Genomic DNA, 15,329 nt, shown 5'->3' with positions numbered 1-15,329 from the left:
TATTCCTTAAGATTATCCACTACAGAATATCAATAAAGTGCGAAAGAAACATCCACACAATTTGGATTCTGACGAGGTTTAGGCACGAGAGAAGCATTAGTTGCGACAAGCACTGATTCAGAACTGCAACGATCAGAGAAAGGACATAATGCTGTGTTTCATCGATTATGAAAAGGCGTCCGACAGAGTCCAACATCATAAACTGATCCAAATCCTAAATAGATTGGACATAGACCAAAAAGACATCCGCTGCATTTAAAGCCTATACTGGAACCAAATGGCTGAAGTCAGAGTTGGTAACGATCTCACAGAAGCAAGACCAATTTGTAGAGGAGTCAGACAAGAGTGTGATCTCTCCCCACTTCTCTTCAATTTATATTCTGAAGCCATCTTTCAGGAAGCCCTAGAAGAACGCAACGTGGGCGTTAAGGTGAATGGTGTATGGGTCAACAATATTCGTTATGTGGACGACACAGTTCTAATTGCAGATAACATGGAGGATTTGCGGGGTATGCTTGGGACTGTCGGGGAATGCAGTAAGAACATGGGCCTCAATATCAACACCAAGAAGACTAAATTCATGATAATTATTTGAAAACCACAATAATTTCAAAACTCAAGCTTAACATGTGGGAATCAACCAATAGAGCGAGTAAATAAATTTGGGAACGTGGAACGTCGCTGTGTGAAAACTGGGAATCAGACACAGAAATCAGATGCCGGATTGAAAATGCCCATAGTGCGTTCGTGAAATTCAAAAAAGTGCTCACCAATACTGATTTCGGTCTTGGCGTGAGAATTAGATTTGTCAAGTGCTATGTCTGGACAGTGTTGCTTTACGGCATGGAGGGATGGACATGAAGGTGAGCACTATGAACAAGCTGCACTGCAAGAAGAACCAACGATGAGGTCTTGAGAATAATCATAAGACCACGAACAGTTAGACACCATTAAACGTCGAAAAATAGCATACCTGGGCCAAGTAATACGCAACGAGAGGGCCGTATTACAAAACGTCGGAATTAAAAACTGATGACGCCAGTTGAAAGAGCATTAAAAGTTGCTAAATCTGTTGCTTTAGTCTAAGTCCAATATTAACGTCACAAAAATTAAAACGTAAAATCCAAAAATTCACTTTTTTCAAAATATCTCAAAAACTAAAAAGAATTGATCTAACTAACCGTTTCCAAGATCTCCATAGTGGTCCTCCTTATCCTTAACACACTGTATTTTCAATAAATCTGTGTATGAAAACTGACAATCAAATTATATTAATTAAACTCCCGCATATTATTAAATACGATTATTATTTATCTGTGATCGTAAATTATACTTTATTAATTATTCACTGGTTTGTATTTCCAGCGGAACTTCATTTACGTCTCTCATAATGCCCTTGAGAGTTGGCTTAATTGAAAATAGATATTCTAATTAATTATTTACTTATACCAAGGCAAGCTCAAACTCAAATTAGGTCGTCGTTACATAAAAAAGGCTTTTAATCTGGTATACCTATCGGATGATTACTTAGATTAGTAAATAAACTCAATGTAAAATTTCCGGAAAAATAACTTTTTCCAGAAAATTTCCGGTAATTTTTCGGAAAAATTGGATAATCTGAAAACTCCACTGCTCACTTTTTAATTTTTTTAAAAAGCTTAGAGCCTGGGCTATTTCTCCACTCTATTTCATTTTAAATGTAAGTCTTAAGTGTAAGAAATTTTATTTCTGCTTTTCACATAATTTAAAACAATTTCTTATCAAAAAAATCATTTCAAAGGTGTTCGTATTGGTGGAAGTGTATAACGTGGCACTTTACCGAAATGCCAAAAACAGCTGATTGTCAAAAATGTTTTAAGAATCTCAAAAAACCTTAAATATTTTGCTTGCAGCTAACAATAATCACTCATACAAAACTAAACTGATAAAATTTCTTGTTTTTTTTTTCGAAAATTGTCAATCACCTGTTTTTGATAATATAGGTTAAAATAAATATTTTTAACAAAAGTAAGGTTTTACTACTAAAAATACTTTGAAACTCTAACCAGAGCAATTTAACATAGTGATGTGCTGTATCATCAGAATGTGACTGTCACCTGTCATTGTCAACCTGTTCTGTCACTACTATTCTTTCGTTCCCTGTTTTCAAGAATTAGGGCACAGATCGTTTTCAAAACGTTTCATTTTGCCACTTTACACAATCAAATACATGACATACAGTTAATGTGAGATTTATATGATGGTGGGGCTGGTTCTCATAATTAGTCAGGTAGAGATCTCAATCTTGTAGACTGAAGTACAATATATTTAACTATAACATAACTAACTATGAACCTGCCTAAAATCCCAAGCTATTCATCCGATAGCTGATATGATTTTACATAATTTAAACTTACTTCAGTCAGCCAAGTCAGTAAGTGCTAAAAGTGTTTTTCAGTCCTAATAAATTAGATTTACTTAACTTAAGAACTATGTATCAGACAATATGACACTACAAGAAGAAGCTCTTTATACGCATTTTGCTGTTTCAGAGGGGTCTTACCTAACTAAAAAAAGGTAAAAATAATGAAAGAAAACCGAAATGACCGACATCAAATCAAAGAAAACATTCATTCAAAACCACAATAGCGTTGTAACATTATTCTCCATAAATAAATTACAAATGTAGGATTTAAGCACATGTTTAGTTCCCACCAACATCATTTTGTATTATGACAGCTTAACCGTTGATAATTGCATAGAACTTAGTTCATACATTATTTAACGTAATTATGTGATGTGTGTGTAGCGCAAATACGCTAAAATAGTCCAATGAACTTTAACTACCAAAATTAATATGGTGACCAAATAACGGTTTTAATGATATTTTTATTATCAAAACAGTTTTTTTTAACAAGTGCGAAAAGTGATACTTTCCCTCATGTCTGATTGTATACGGAAACCAAGATTATCCGCACTGTTTTGCGTGCGGAAAAGTGCCAATTACGCACGGCAGTAGAAAAGTTATAAAGTTTTGCCGTTTGTTTTTTGAGTGCATGAAATTCTTCATTTGTCTATCAAATGAACTATTTACTTTAAACTATGATTCCTGAGGGAGTGAGTCTAAAGTAGCAACTCTAGTTCTTTAAAAAGTAACAAAACCACTTGCAAATCTAATTTAGAAGAAATGGTAAAATATTCTTACCCTATCGATGCTGAAAAGTCCTCCAGCCATGGTGGGACTCCAAACTGGTTCTGCGGTGTTGTTATGCCGTTTTTTCTCGTGTTGAGGAACGGCATGCCAATTAAATTGTAAATTCCAATCGAAACCGCCCACATTAACCGAACTACTGTCATGGTAAATGTACGCCAGGGTAGTGTCGTCGATGACATCGATTACGGGACAAACCACAGTGGTGGAGTTCCGGGCGATTCGATCCAGAAGTGGTTCTAACCATCCTTCGGTGCACTCGCAATGTGAATCTAAGTAGGTGAGAACCGCACCAGTAGCGTGTTCGTAACCTAAAAATCGTTTTAAGTTATTTCCTATTTTCGTAGAGCTAATTAAACTATAGTGAAAATCAATGTAAATTGGAATGACGACTGAGTCGTTTCGACAGTTGTTATGTCAATCAATGCTACTATACGATAAAGATGGAAAACGAATTTGACTGTCACTTATCTATTGTCACCTGATCGTACAGTAGAAAGTCTGAACGATATCTTGTGACCAATTGTCAAAAATGATGAGGTGAACAGAGTGTGAAAATGTTAGTATTTCACAAAACCCGTCATTTAAAAATATCGCTGTCTATTTGGACTACGGACATCTATAAAAATTATAAAATGTCAATTAAACATTGTAATTTTTTAACAATTTTTAATAAGTAACTGAATAATTTGGTAAAGTTAATAATAATATCACTGCCTGAAAAAAAAATAACTGGAATACAGATAAATTGATCCAATTGGCACTTAGACCACGTATTTTATACATTGAAACATCGTACTTATTTACTAGTTATTTCAAAAAAGTGTAATAATTTCATTCATCTAAGAATAGATTTTTTATCGCTAGATACTATATTTTTTGCAATGATTAAAAAGTCACTTTGACAGACTGTGAATTTAATTACGAGGATTATTCCAGAACCGAGATTATAAGAGGCAAACTTTGCATTAACGAATTTATCTTGACACATTAATTAAACGGGAAAGTAAGTTTAATTGGACGTGGAAGTCTAAAATGTATACTTTGTTGGTGATGTTTCTGGTTTTTGACTTTTCCCACTGTGACAGTAATAGTAATAAAATGGACAGTTGATATAATAAATAGTATGTGACTATAATAATAATACTTTTATTACTCAAACAGACCACACAACAGATGGTTGTACCAAATTACATTATTTTAATCTGTCCAAGCAGTGGACCATTTTGTCTGTACACATTAACTCGAAATAGACTTACTGACCCTATTTAGACCCTATCCTAAGTTGAGGCTCTCTTTTCTAGGAAATTGGATGATAATCTCATTGCTAGCGGTCAACTTTTAAAGCAATTTTTGTCTGTTGTTTAATTGGTTTGCTGGTCTGTGCAATAATTACTACTAGACTGTAAATTAATTGAATTTTCATATTTTACGTAAAAAGTCGACCACATTTTTTGAATACAAATAATAAATTTCAATTTAAATCTTTTATAATATTATAACCCAACCATTTTTATTTGCTGTGATGTTGCCAAATATTACCACTATTGGAAAACTATTAATTTATTAATGTTAAATATCTGAATGTAATGTTACATCCCAAATGAACTAAATAACTTTGACAGTGAAAATTACCTAGATTACCAAAAATACCAAAAACAAGACATCTGCACGAAAATTTAAAACATGTAAAATTGACGACTGACACCGTTATTCTCATTATTTTCTTATACAGGGTGTTTCAGGTTTTATGATCAAGAATTCGGGCGTGGTTAAAACTTTGTTACCCTGTATATTGGAAACGAAGTCTTTGCAGACATATGTTTATAGGAGTAAAATGTGCTTTCCTAACTACGCCTGAAGTCCTGATCATAAAACCTGAAACACCCTGTAGAAAGCGTCTTATTTCGATGTTGATTGTTGTTACTTATTTGACGTGATAAGTATTAACTCATCTCACTACTCACTATAGAATAATAATCACCCTGGAAAATTATATTGTTAAACTTTTGAGCAAAAATTATTTTTATTAACTTTTACTTTTTTCTCTCTTTTCTGGAAACTCTTTTTTCTTCCTTTCTTCTTCATTATATTTTTTTTATTTAAGTTGGTGGTTTTTTCTGTTTTCTTTCTTCTCCTTTTTCAATCCTTCTTCTTTTATTCTAGTAGAAAGTAAAAATACCATTTTATGCTCAAAAATTATATTCTTTAACTTCTGGTCGCCATTTTGTGTGTGTTTTTTTCTTCTTTCCTTCTTGCCTTTTAGTTGTTATTTGTTTTAATCTGATATCCTTTTTTTTCTGTCCTTTCAACTCTTTTTGTGTTAAAATGGATTCAAAATTACTGAATATTTACTAAACATTACCAAACTGTCAGTTTTTCAAGGCAAATAACAATGTTAATAAATACGAAGGTAGAGGTTTTTCACTAAGCAGGGCTAAAATGAGTGTGTCTGTTTTTGTCAAATATTGCGACTTTGCCAAATTTTTGCAAACTAGACTAAACTGTATTAATGATAAAACCATTACACTTAAAACAGTATTAAATTTAACCATCATATGACTATATTAACTTTCAAGTAACTTCAACTCATTTATTTTCATCATTTCGGTAAAAACTTTCGAAATAGTGAGAAAGAACAATTTTCTACCAAATTTAGAAACTTTTTCTTGTCATTAAATTAACAATTTTTGTCTAATTGAACCGAATTTAGCAATAATTTAATAATCAGACCTCTCTGTAAGTGATCAATGTTGTGTTGTTGTGGCCCTGTATGGGTTTGATGAATTTTGAGCAACATGTTTGTTTCATTCGTTACTGATTTCTTTATAAATTAACTTTGGTGACCACTAATAAATTTGCTTGTATAGGTTCTGTTTAACTTTAAACTGTAATAAAATTAGAATTAAAATCTTTCAGTTAAACTTCAGGCTGTAGTTACACATTAATCTCTTAGATAAAATTGAAAATGAAAAAGAAATTCATAACTATAAACGTAGTTCACTTTATGAGTACATCATATCACCATAAAAAAATATTCACTTTTTATGACATTCACGGTACGTAGGTGTGGACAACAACAGGGACAATATAACTGATTGCAACCGTAAGACCGTAACGTCGTTGCCCATTATTCACCCCTCACTTAAAGAAACATTTATATATTAAATCACAATTTTTCCTGGCGAGACATAACCTAGAGCAGGTCACGAACGTATAAATTATGAAACCCCGTAAATTCTTAACGGTTTCTCATACGTTCTCGAATTATGGAAATGAAAGCATTTTCGTGTTTGTCACGTGAGGATTATGACAGGCTTTAGTAGTTTTAGTACTTTAGTAGGCACTACTTATTTAATAGTTATTAGCGCTACAAGGGAGGAAAGTGCATGCAATAATAGTACCTCGAAAAAATATGAGTGTTATTTCCAAAGACATGTTTGTCAAGAAAATGTCAGAGACACCGCATTAATTTGGCACTTATTCCCTAGGGAATAAAAGTGATATTTTCATCCTTCAAATGAGGAAAAAATGTTTTACTTTCTCTAGGAATCGTAGGAGAAGTGTTTTTTTAGTTTAAACTAACATACATCAGTAAACTCACCTAGCAGTCTGGCACGAATCAATCCGACACGTTTTGGTGCCCGAACGATTTTCACTTTAGGCTCGTTCGACCAATAGTCTTCTAGTTGTCCTTTCAAATGGTCCATATCGGAAAAATCATCCACCAGGATGATTTCCTGCATTAGATGCGAAGGTGACCGGTCCAAAACTGAATGGACAGTACGAAGCAGCACCGACCACGCTTCGTTGTGGAAGCAAATGATCACCGAAGTCTTTGGCAAATTTTTCAAATATCTTCCGGGTTTTTTGCACCTGAAAATAAAAAAAATCAATTCAGAAAATCAGTAATGCGACAGCACGACGAATATAAATTTCCCCGTCCCTAGTGGCAGTTCCAATTTTCAAGAGGGACGACCGTTAATAAACCCGAGCCTCATCGTCGAGGTTATTAATTTCATTTCCATCGTTATGCCGTTTAATAAGTCAAGCATCAAATTGAGTTTTTTTTATAAATAGATTCGGCGACAGGCCCAAATTCTAGGGTCCTTTTTCCCGGAAAAATCACGGTGCTGGATGATTGATGGGCCAGAACGTTTTCGCGGCCAACGACATTTTCCATGGTTTTGGAAAGATGGAACGAAAAAAATTTAATTTTATGTTTCACCGGATTTGATATTAACTGCAAGATTTTTTCTGTATTAGAGAGATTTTTTTTAGTTAAAATATTGTTACATTTAGAGCCACTTTGACAAATTGAGAAATTTTACTATGCTAGTTTTAAAGTTAGACAAATTGAAGATACTTGAATTGAACTGTCCTTTTTATATCGTAAACTGTTAATCCGATCAAAAAAGCAGATTGAAGTAAGGATTATTATTGAGTGGCGTATTTATCGCGATTTATTCACTTTCATCATTTTGGATTATTGATTTTGGATGGATTGGATTGGATTACTGGAAGATTCGAAAGGACTGAAATAATACGACTAGTAATTGATAGCAGGATCTCTAATACAACTCATTTCTTTCATGTCTGAGTCTTCCTATCCATCAAGCATAATAATTGTTACGTATTTATTTTAGACTTTTATATATATATATATATATATCTTTATTCTACAAAAGAAAAGGCTATCGGCCCTAGTGGCCTTTCTGCCCATTGTAATAACAGCATTATAGATTAATAATATACACTATTTATAAGCTATCTCTATGTATGTACAATCTCAATAATACAATACTTATATCTAGAATTAATGTAGGTCTTGGTAGTGTTCTGTCAAAGTTGTGTTTGGCGTCAGGTATCGTGAGGTTTGGGTCTGTCGGGTGAGGCATAACTTATTAATTATTCCGAAAAGTAGTAGTCCATATGCACACAGTGGAGTAGTGAGTGTAAGTGAAATCAAAACTCAGAGTCGATCTCCACAAATATTTATTAAAAAGGTTGTTAATTGCCTAACATGTTTCGGGTGTATTCAGACACCCATCTTCAGAGGCTTAACTAGATCACTAGTCTGCTGACTGTCATTCTAAAAGGGGGGACAGTTGAACCCAAATGTACCAAGGTGGTTTTTTATTCTGCACGGGGGAAAAAACCTTGATCAAAAACCCAGTTCTGGTACAGAGGTGACAGGTTGCTCCGTTTTTTATTCTCGAAGGGGAAAAAAAACTTAATCAAAACCCGAAGAAGTTGAATGATGTAAAAACTGCATGTCTATCTGAGGAGACCAAATGGACACGAAAGGGACGTCACACAACAAAAAACCGCGGTGGACACTCACAAGTTCAACATTTAACAGATTAAAATGAGGGCGACTTTCCCTTTGTCACTGTGGAGGTGTGACCGTGCAGGGCAACATGGCTTGGGTGCAGCAGGACATGGAGTGGCCAAAATGGCTTCCAACCCACGACCGCGGTTTTTTGTTGTGTGACGTCCCTTTCGTGTCCATTTGGTCTCCTCAGATAGACATGCAGTTTTTACATCATTCAACTTCTTCGGGTTTTGATTAAGTTTTTTCCCCCTTAAAGAATAAAAAACCGAGCTAGTAAGTTCACTTTTTGACATCAACACTGGGTTTTGATTAAGTTTTTTTTCCCCTTCGAGAATAAAAAACGGAGCAACCTGTCACCTCTGTACCAGAACTGGGTTTTTGATCAAGGTTTTTTCCCCCGTGCAGAATAAAAAACCACCTTGGTACATTTGGGTTCAACTGTCCCCCCTTTTAGAATGACAGTCAGCAGACTAGTGATCTAGTTAAGCCTCTGAAGATGGGTGTCTGAATACACCCGAAACATGTTAGGCAATTAACAACCTTTTTAATAAATATTTGTGGAGATCGACTCTGAGTTTTGATTTCACTTATTATTAATTATTGTCCAGTTGTCTTTTTTGTTTTTCCATTTTGTTTGTATTTTTTGATGTCGGTCCGTTATTTTAATTAAGTTAGTCCGTTCATACAGTAGATCATTAGATGGGTTGAAAAGAGGATTTTCTGGGTGCCGAATTTTTGTAATTAGTCTCAAGGTGATTTGTTCTGTCGTTTGAATGTATTTTTTGGTTTTGTCGTTTGCGTTTGCTAGTATTATGTTACCATAGTCCAGTAAAGGTCTGCAGATGGACTTATAAATTTTTGTAGCTGGATGTGTACTAATTCCGGCTTGTTTGTAAGTAAGTCCTCTGAAGTATTTTGCTCTTTTAGTAATGTTAACCCTAATATTTCGTAAGTGTTTAGTAAATTTCATTTTTGAGTCCAATGTCATACCTAAGTACTTAACGAAGTAACTTGGTCTAGTCGTGTATCCGTCAGCCGTAATTGTAGGTGATTAGACTTTTATTTAACGTATTTAACGAAATACCTTCTGTCAAAAGTGTAAATAGTATAACCATATTTCAAAAGCAACATTTATGAGTAATAAGCATGACAGCGTAATCAATAAAAATGTAATGAAATTACAAAGATTAACTATCGTACTGTCAAATTAACTTCTGAAATTTGTCGGTCAGCTTAATTTACTTTAATTTTCCGTATAATAGACTGACATCTTTACTCGATTAATGGTTCTGCAGTTCTATTTGCGTTCAGCTTAAATTAACTGTATGAATTCAGGGAATTGGACACTGCAGTATCCTTGAATATTTTAAATGTAACTGTCCAAAATTTAGCTTCCCGTCATAAAATCTCCGAGTTTCTGCAGGGATTTGAAGATGTTTGTCAACTCCTTCCCCATATCGCTCCCACTACGTTACAGCCGGACCGATTTCAATTTAAATGCAAATTTTCTGTTTTCCTTTTAATCGCGTTACAAAACTTCTGTTTTAGTAGCGTGTTTTAACAGGATTAATTAAAGACATATTTACGGATATTACTTGCGTTCTCCTTCCCCGCTCATTATTAATTATTACCGGTGACAATTTTGCGCCGCCGGGAGATTAATCTTCTTTCGGACGATTTATGAAGGCGATTTCTAGGTTTGTGACAACGAGCGTTGATTAATTGTCCTACATCATTGCCCTAATGGAATTGCATAAATATGGCACATATTCGCGATAACTTCAACGTCCACCTTACCCATTTACCAGCCTATCTATGGCATTTTGACATTTAGCCCTTTGACAATCATACCATAACACATTTTGTCGTTCCAGCTGTGAAACCCTCATAAACAACAAAAATGTTATTTTCTTTATAGGGAATGCTAAAAACTGTACTAAATGCCAAATTAACATCATTAAAAAGATTTTGGTGATGATTTATTGGCGGAATAGTTTCACATGTTTATATTGCGACTTTCTAAATAATTATCACGTGATTCTGCCAATATTTCCCCCACAACTTCACTTTGGTTATCTCCCAAAAAAATTGCAATTAAAGTTTAAAGCTGCCAAATGTCAGTATATGTTAACAATTGACATTGGTATTGACGGTTTTGTTTTTATTTGACCAATAAACTCTTGCTCCACGGAGTCAATTTTTGGGTTCATTGTTTGGATTTGATTTTGTTTTATTTTTGTTATTAAAGAGATTTAAAATAAACCCAAGAATAGCCTTTGTCCTTCTGCTTGAAGAGCACCAAAATTTAAGATTGTCTATTAACTAAATAAGACGAATATTTATTTGTAGTTTTTTCTCATTTTCTTAAGTAACTTAATGTTAAATAATTTAGTTTTTAGTGAAGAAAATTAACAACGCAGAAAAGTAATAATGAAAGAAATCACATTAGAATCAACCAAGAAAAATTTAATAATATTCAACAAGTTGGACCTAAAACATCTTCAATGCCATTCCAGGGCTGCTCAATCTGAGATATCTCATATTCAGACAAGTAAAACAACAAACAATGTTTAATAAAGCAAAAAAGCACACCTATTTAAACATTCTGTACAATTTCAGTTCGTTTTAAACTTTGTTTGCATAAAGCTCAGGGGCACAATTTTTTGCAAACTTTTATAAACCAGTTTAAAAGTGTAGCTGCAAATAAAATTATTAATTCCAGAAGTAAAAGCCACAAAGGGTTTGCAGAAAAGCTCAATTAACATTTTTATTAATTTTATTTAGGTTGATATTGTCTATTCAGGATCTTTTTGAATCTACCCTTTTCATGAAGTTTTCCCTCCATAAAATGACAAGAAATCTTGTGTTAAAAGTCACCCTGAATGTTGTCACATCTATTAATGCAAACATCCCAGAGTTATAATGATTCTAGTGTCATTTTCTAGAGAATGTGCTTTTGTCCAGTTTGGAAACAAGCAATTAAATTAAAAAAGTGTTTTTAAAAGGTTTGACAAATCAAACCTATATAAAGACCTAACGGTACGTTTATACACACATATTACAGACCCTTACAAATTTTGATTTTAAGGGGAAATTAGACTTCATCGTGTTAAATTCGTTTTTAAAAAAACCTTAAAGAAAAATAATTTTAGTTAGAGTTTATTCCTGTTTGGGAATTAAAATTAAAAAACTGTTTTTGCGGTACACATTTAGGACACCATAGTTAATATGGCACTTGGGCATTTCCACCCTTTATATAATCAATTTGACCCACCCTGTATACAAGTGGGAAAATTTCAAAATTCTATAGATCCTAAAATATCATAAACAGACTTTAAGTAACCTGCAACAGACATTAATAAACATTTATTGATAACATCAGACAGACATCATCCTAATTTCCTAGTTTTGCGTTTGAATACAAAGCTTTCAGCAGGTTTGAAATAAGTTATCCTACTAATTACTGACATGACAACCCACAGGAAAAGGTAAATCACGCAAAATCCGCATCGCAAATAACGAGCAAAAAGCGAACACGTCCGCGACATTAAACAGCACTAAACGTAATGCAGCACGTTCTTTGTCTGTTCCCGTCGTAGGTGAAAACAACTAGAACACACCCTCGTTACCGGTCTCGCTAAACTAAATCCAATAGCGGACTAAATCAGTCGATTTTCCAGAAAACTGTACGTTTACTTCAAAGACTGCGAAAACATAAATTTGAAGGAGAGTTTAGATATGAAAACAAATGTGGGTCGTACGTTTACAAGTTGTGAAAACTTTGCATACGCTAAGCCAGGTTCTACATGGAGCGTGTCTTTTACTTTTAAGCAGGTAATGGAGATTTAATGTTGCTTTACATAGCAGCTTGGAATTGATTTTGTGTAGTTGGAAACTAAAACGTATAGAAATGGTTCTTAGCTGGTTCTCAAGAGAACCTTGTACCGGGTGATCAAATTAAGCAGTTACATGCTTTCTTTTAAGGACCATACACTAATTTCTTTTAAGCTGTTACACTCAAACTTGTTTATGCACTCTTTATTTACTGATGTTCCTATTTTAACTGGACATTTCGCCAACAATTAATTTGGTTTCAACAGAAGCCACCACTTCAGAGCAGAAACTACTTTTCTTAAAAATTTAGATTTTTGCATTATATTTCAAGTTTTCTTCAATCACGTGAATAATTTACTCATTTTTTAAGTTACTTTAGGTTAGGCTAGTTTTGTGGATTATGTGAATCTTTCTAATATTTTAGGATTTTCACAATCATGACAGCTTTACAATTATTTAATCCTTGCATTTTAAAATTAGTTAGTCAATCACGTGACTGTCCTTCATTATGTTTTGTCGAGTTGTGTCAATTACGTGTTTATTCTTTTTCTTTGATTTTGACGTTATGAAATTTTGGTGTGTCTGTTCTTCGTTACATTTTAAACTTTTGTGGATTTTTATCTACTTTTGATGGATTTAGTGACAATTTTGTATGTTTTATCACACTATGTCTATAATTATTTATATTTGTAAATTGTTTATATTCTAGTATAAGAATTTTTTATTTATTTTTTTCTTATACTAAAATAAACACGTGATTATTTTTTCCGATCATATCACATTTTTGTCCATATTTTAGAATTCTGTATTGACATGTTTCCTAAACACTACTCAGAAATAGTCAGTAGTCTTCAACATTTCCATTCTTAATTTATTACCAAATATTTGCAATGTTATCAATTTTTTTCTAAAATTATTCATAAATTATTAATAAGTACATTTCTGCAGCCTAGCTAAACTGATCATTTTCCAAATTTCCTTATCAAACTTTTGAAACGTTGCCAAACTAACCCGTTTCCTAATTTAAAACCAGATTTTTGCAATGTTGCCAAACCAAGTGCCACACTGATATGACATGACTAAAATGTTGCCAAATTACTCATAAATGATCAATGAGTACATTTCTGCAACCTTGCTAAACTGACCATTATCCTAGTTTATTACTAAATTTTTGCAATGTTGCCTAATTTTTTCTAAAATGACCTATAATTGAGTTATAACTGCATTTCTGCAACCTTGCCAAATTAACATTTTCCTTATACTTATACTTATACTTTCCTTACTCATAAATTTTGGATTATTTTGAACGGTAGCCAATTCACATTTTTCTTAGAAAATAATTGTTGGTGAAATTTTCTAGTTCATTTTTGAAGTCTCCTTGTGTTATTGCATATAAAAAAAGAATATTTCCCTCATATGTAAAATCTCCCATATGAGGAGAGGTGTTATCGAAAACTTATAGCGACAATTCCACTCATGTACAAAAAATGCCATATATACGTCATCAAAACACGGTTTGCTATCGGCTAATAAGGAAGGAAAAGAGTTTGCAGCTTTGCTGTTGATTTCATCGTTTCCACGGATTTTCACTACACTTCTATTGTTGCAATGTCTCACCTTGGGGTTTTTGCTGGCACTGTCAATTTTGATGTTTGTTCTTATTGTTTTGGTTATGGCTCGCTTCGGATAGAGTTCTACTGCAGAAAATCAAAAGAACCAAAAACATTTATTTCTGCCAGTACAAGGCAATCACAGTCTTATTATATTATTGATTATATTCATGGAATTGTCTTAACAAATACCATTCGAGCTCAGATTTTGAACAGGATAATTTTTCCGCTTGTCTTCTCATACTTTCTTTATGGTACAAAACTCGACCTGTTTGGCAAAATAACTCGAGCTGCGCTCTCGTGATTTAGTTACAACAGGTCTCGTGCAGTTACACCACAAAGAAAGTGTTCTAAGACAAGCAAAAAAATTATCCGGCTAAATCTGAGCTCTTGTGGTATTGCCCCCGATAATTCTATGTAACCTGGAATGAAAAGCAATATTTTGGGTCACAATTGTATTGTTTTTTCTGCTGTGTACTTCAGTTGGTTTTTGGACTTTCCTCTATGCAGATGAAGTTAATCAACTTGTTCCTTTTTGCTTGTTACAGCTGCGATGTTGCCATTACGCAAAAAATATTTAGGTGAGATTAGATTATTATTATTACATAGAAAACCCAAATATCTATGTTAATCGCAAAACAACTGAACAGAGACTATTTCTATGAAATTGATTATAATTTTACTATGTGGATTCTCATTCGTTTGAATGAAATATTTGTCCTCGTATGATACGGACATCATATACACCTTTGTACAATAATGCACCTTTTTAACAAAAAAGACATGTTTTATTTTTTCCTGAAAACTTTTCTATGTTTTCTAAATGATCCTATTTAAATCCGAGTACACTTTTAGCTTTAAAATAGCAAAATGCACTAGAAAGCGCTCTAGGCAACTTTCGCCCTTTGTCGTTTATATTAATTTTAATTATGAGCGTGTCGACTTTACGCTTTAAACAGAAAACTTTCGAGAACTTAATTAAAATATATTATCACGTTAGGGTAGAAAAAGTCAGGTGAAAATGTAACTAATCAAGTCGAAGAAGGCGTTCAACCTCCAGCGGGGTTTTAAAATGAAATTGGGCGCGAAAACTCAATAAACGTCTTCAGCTCGTAATAAATGTATTAAATTTCTGAGCCTACAGGTCTGACGGGAAGAATTTCTTACGGTTTGTTACGAAATTAGTCTCTTCTTATACGTTTCATCCGCTTTAACGTCACTTCGTATTAGTACAAGAAGCGGGCCCTTAAATCAACAGCCCGGACGTTCACTTTTGAAATTTGTTCGGCTGGCAAGTTAAATGAATTTCACATACCCGAGAGTATGAGATTTAATTCAGATTTCTGTTTACCACACCGCG

The 15,329-nt window shown here is 33.5% G+C and overlaps 1 protein-coding gene and 1 long non-coding RNA gene across 5 annotated transcripts in view; one reads left to right on the top strand and one right to left on the bottom strand.

Moving 5' to 3' along the window:
* The window catches only part of LOC145740331 (putative polypeptide N-acetylgalactosaminyltransferase 9), a 118,528-nt gene that overhangs the window by 36,158 nt on the left and 67,041 nt on the right, over nt 1-15,329 (bottom strand). For all 4 annotated transcript variants that reach the window (XM_081995835.1, XM_081995834.1, XM_081995836.1 and 1 more), the window contains exons 6-7: nt 6,795-7,066; nt 3,185-3,501 (exon numbers count right to left, since the gene is read on the bottom strand). In XM_081995835.1, coding sequence (XP_081851961.1) covers nt 3,185-3,501; nt 6,795-7,066 — 589 coding nt within the window. The remainder of the gene's footprint in view (nt 1-3,184; nt 3,502-6,794; nt 7,067-15,329) is intronic.
* On the top strand, nt 8,523-9,093 carry LOC145740380 (uncharacterized). The gene is made up of 2 exons (XR_014181407.1): nt 8,523-8,636; nt 8,858-9,093. It is a non-coding gene; the product is annotated as an uncharacterized LOC145740380 (long non-coding RNA).

This window comes from Ips typographus, linkage group LG1, assembly GCF_016097725.1.
Source record: "Ips typographus isolate SLU linkage group LG1, UJ_Ityp_2.0, whole genome shotgun sequence".
Classification (NCBI taxonomy): domain Eukaryota; kingdom Metazoa; phylum Arthropoda; class Insecta; order Coleoptera; family Curculionidae; genus Ips; species Ips typographus.
This window is presented reverse-complemented; position numbering and strand designations above follow the sequence as displayed.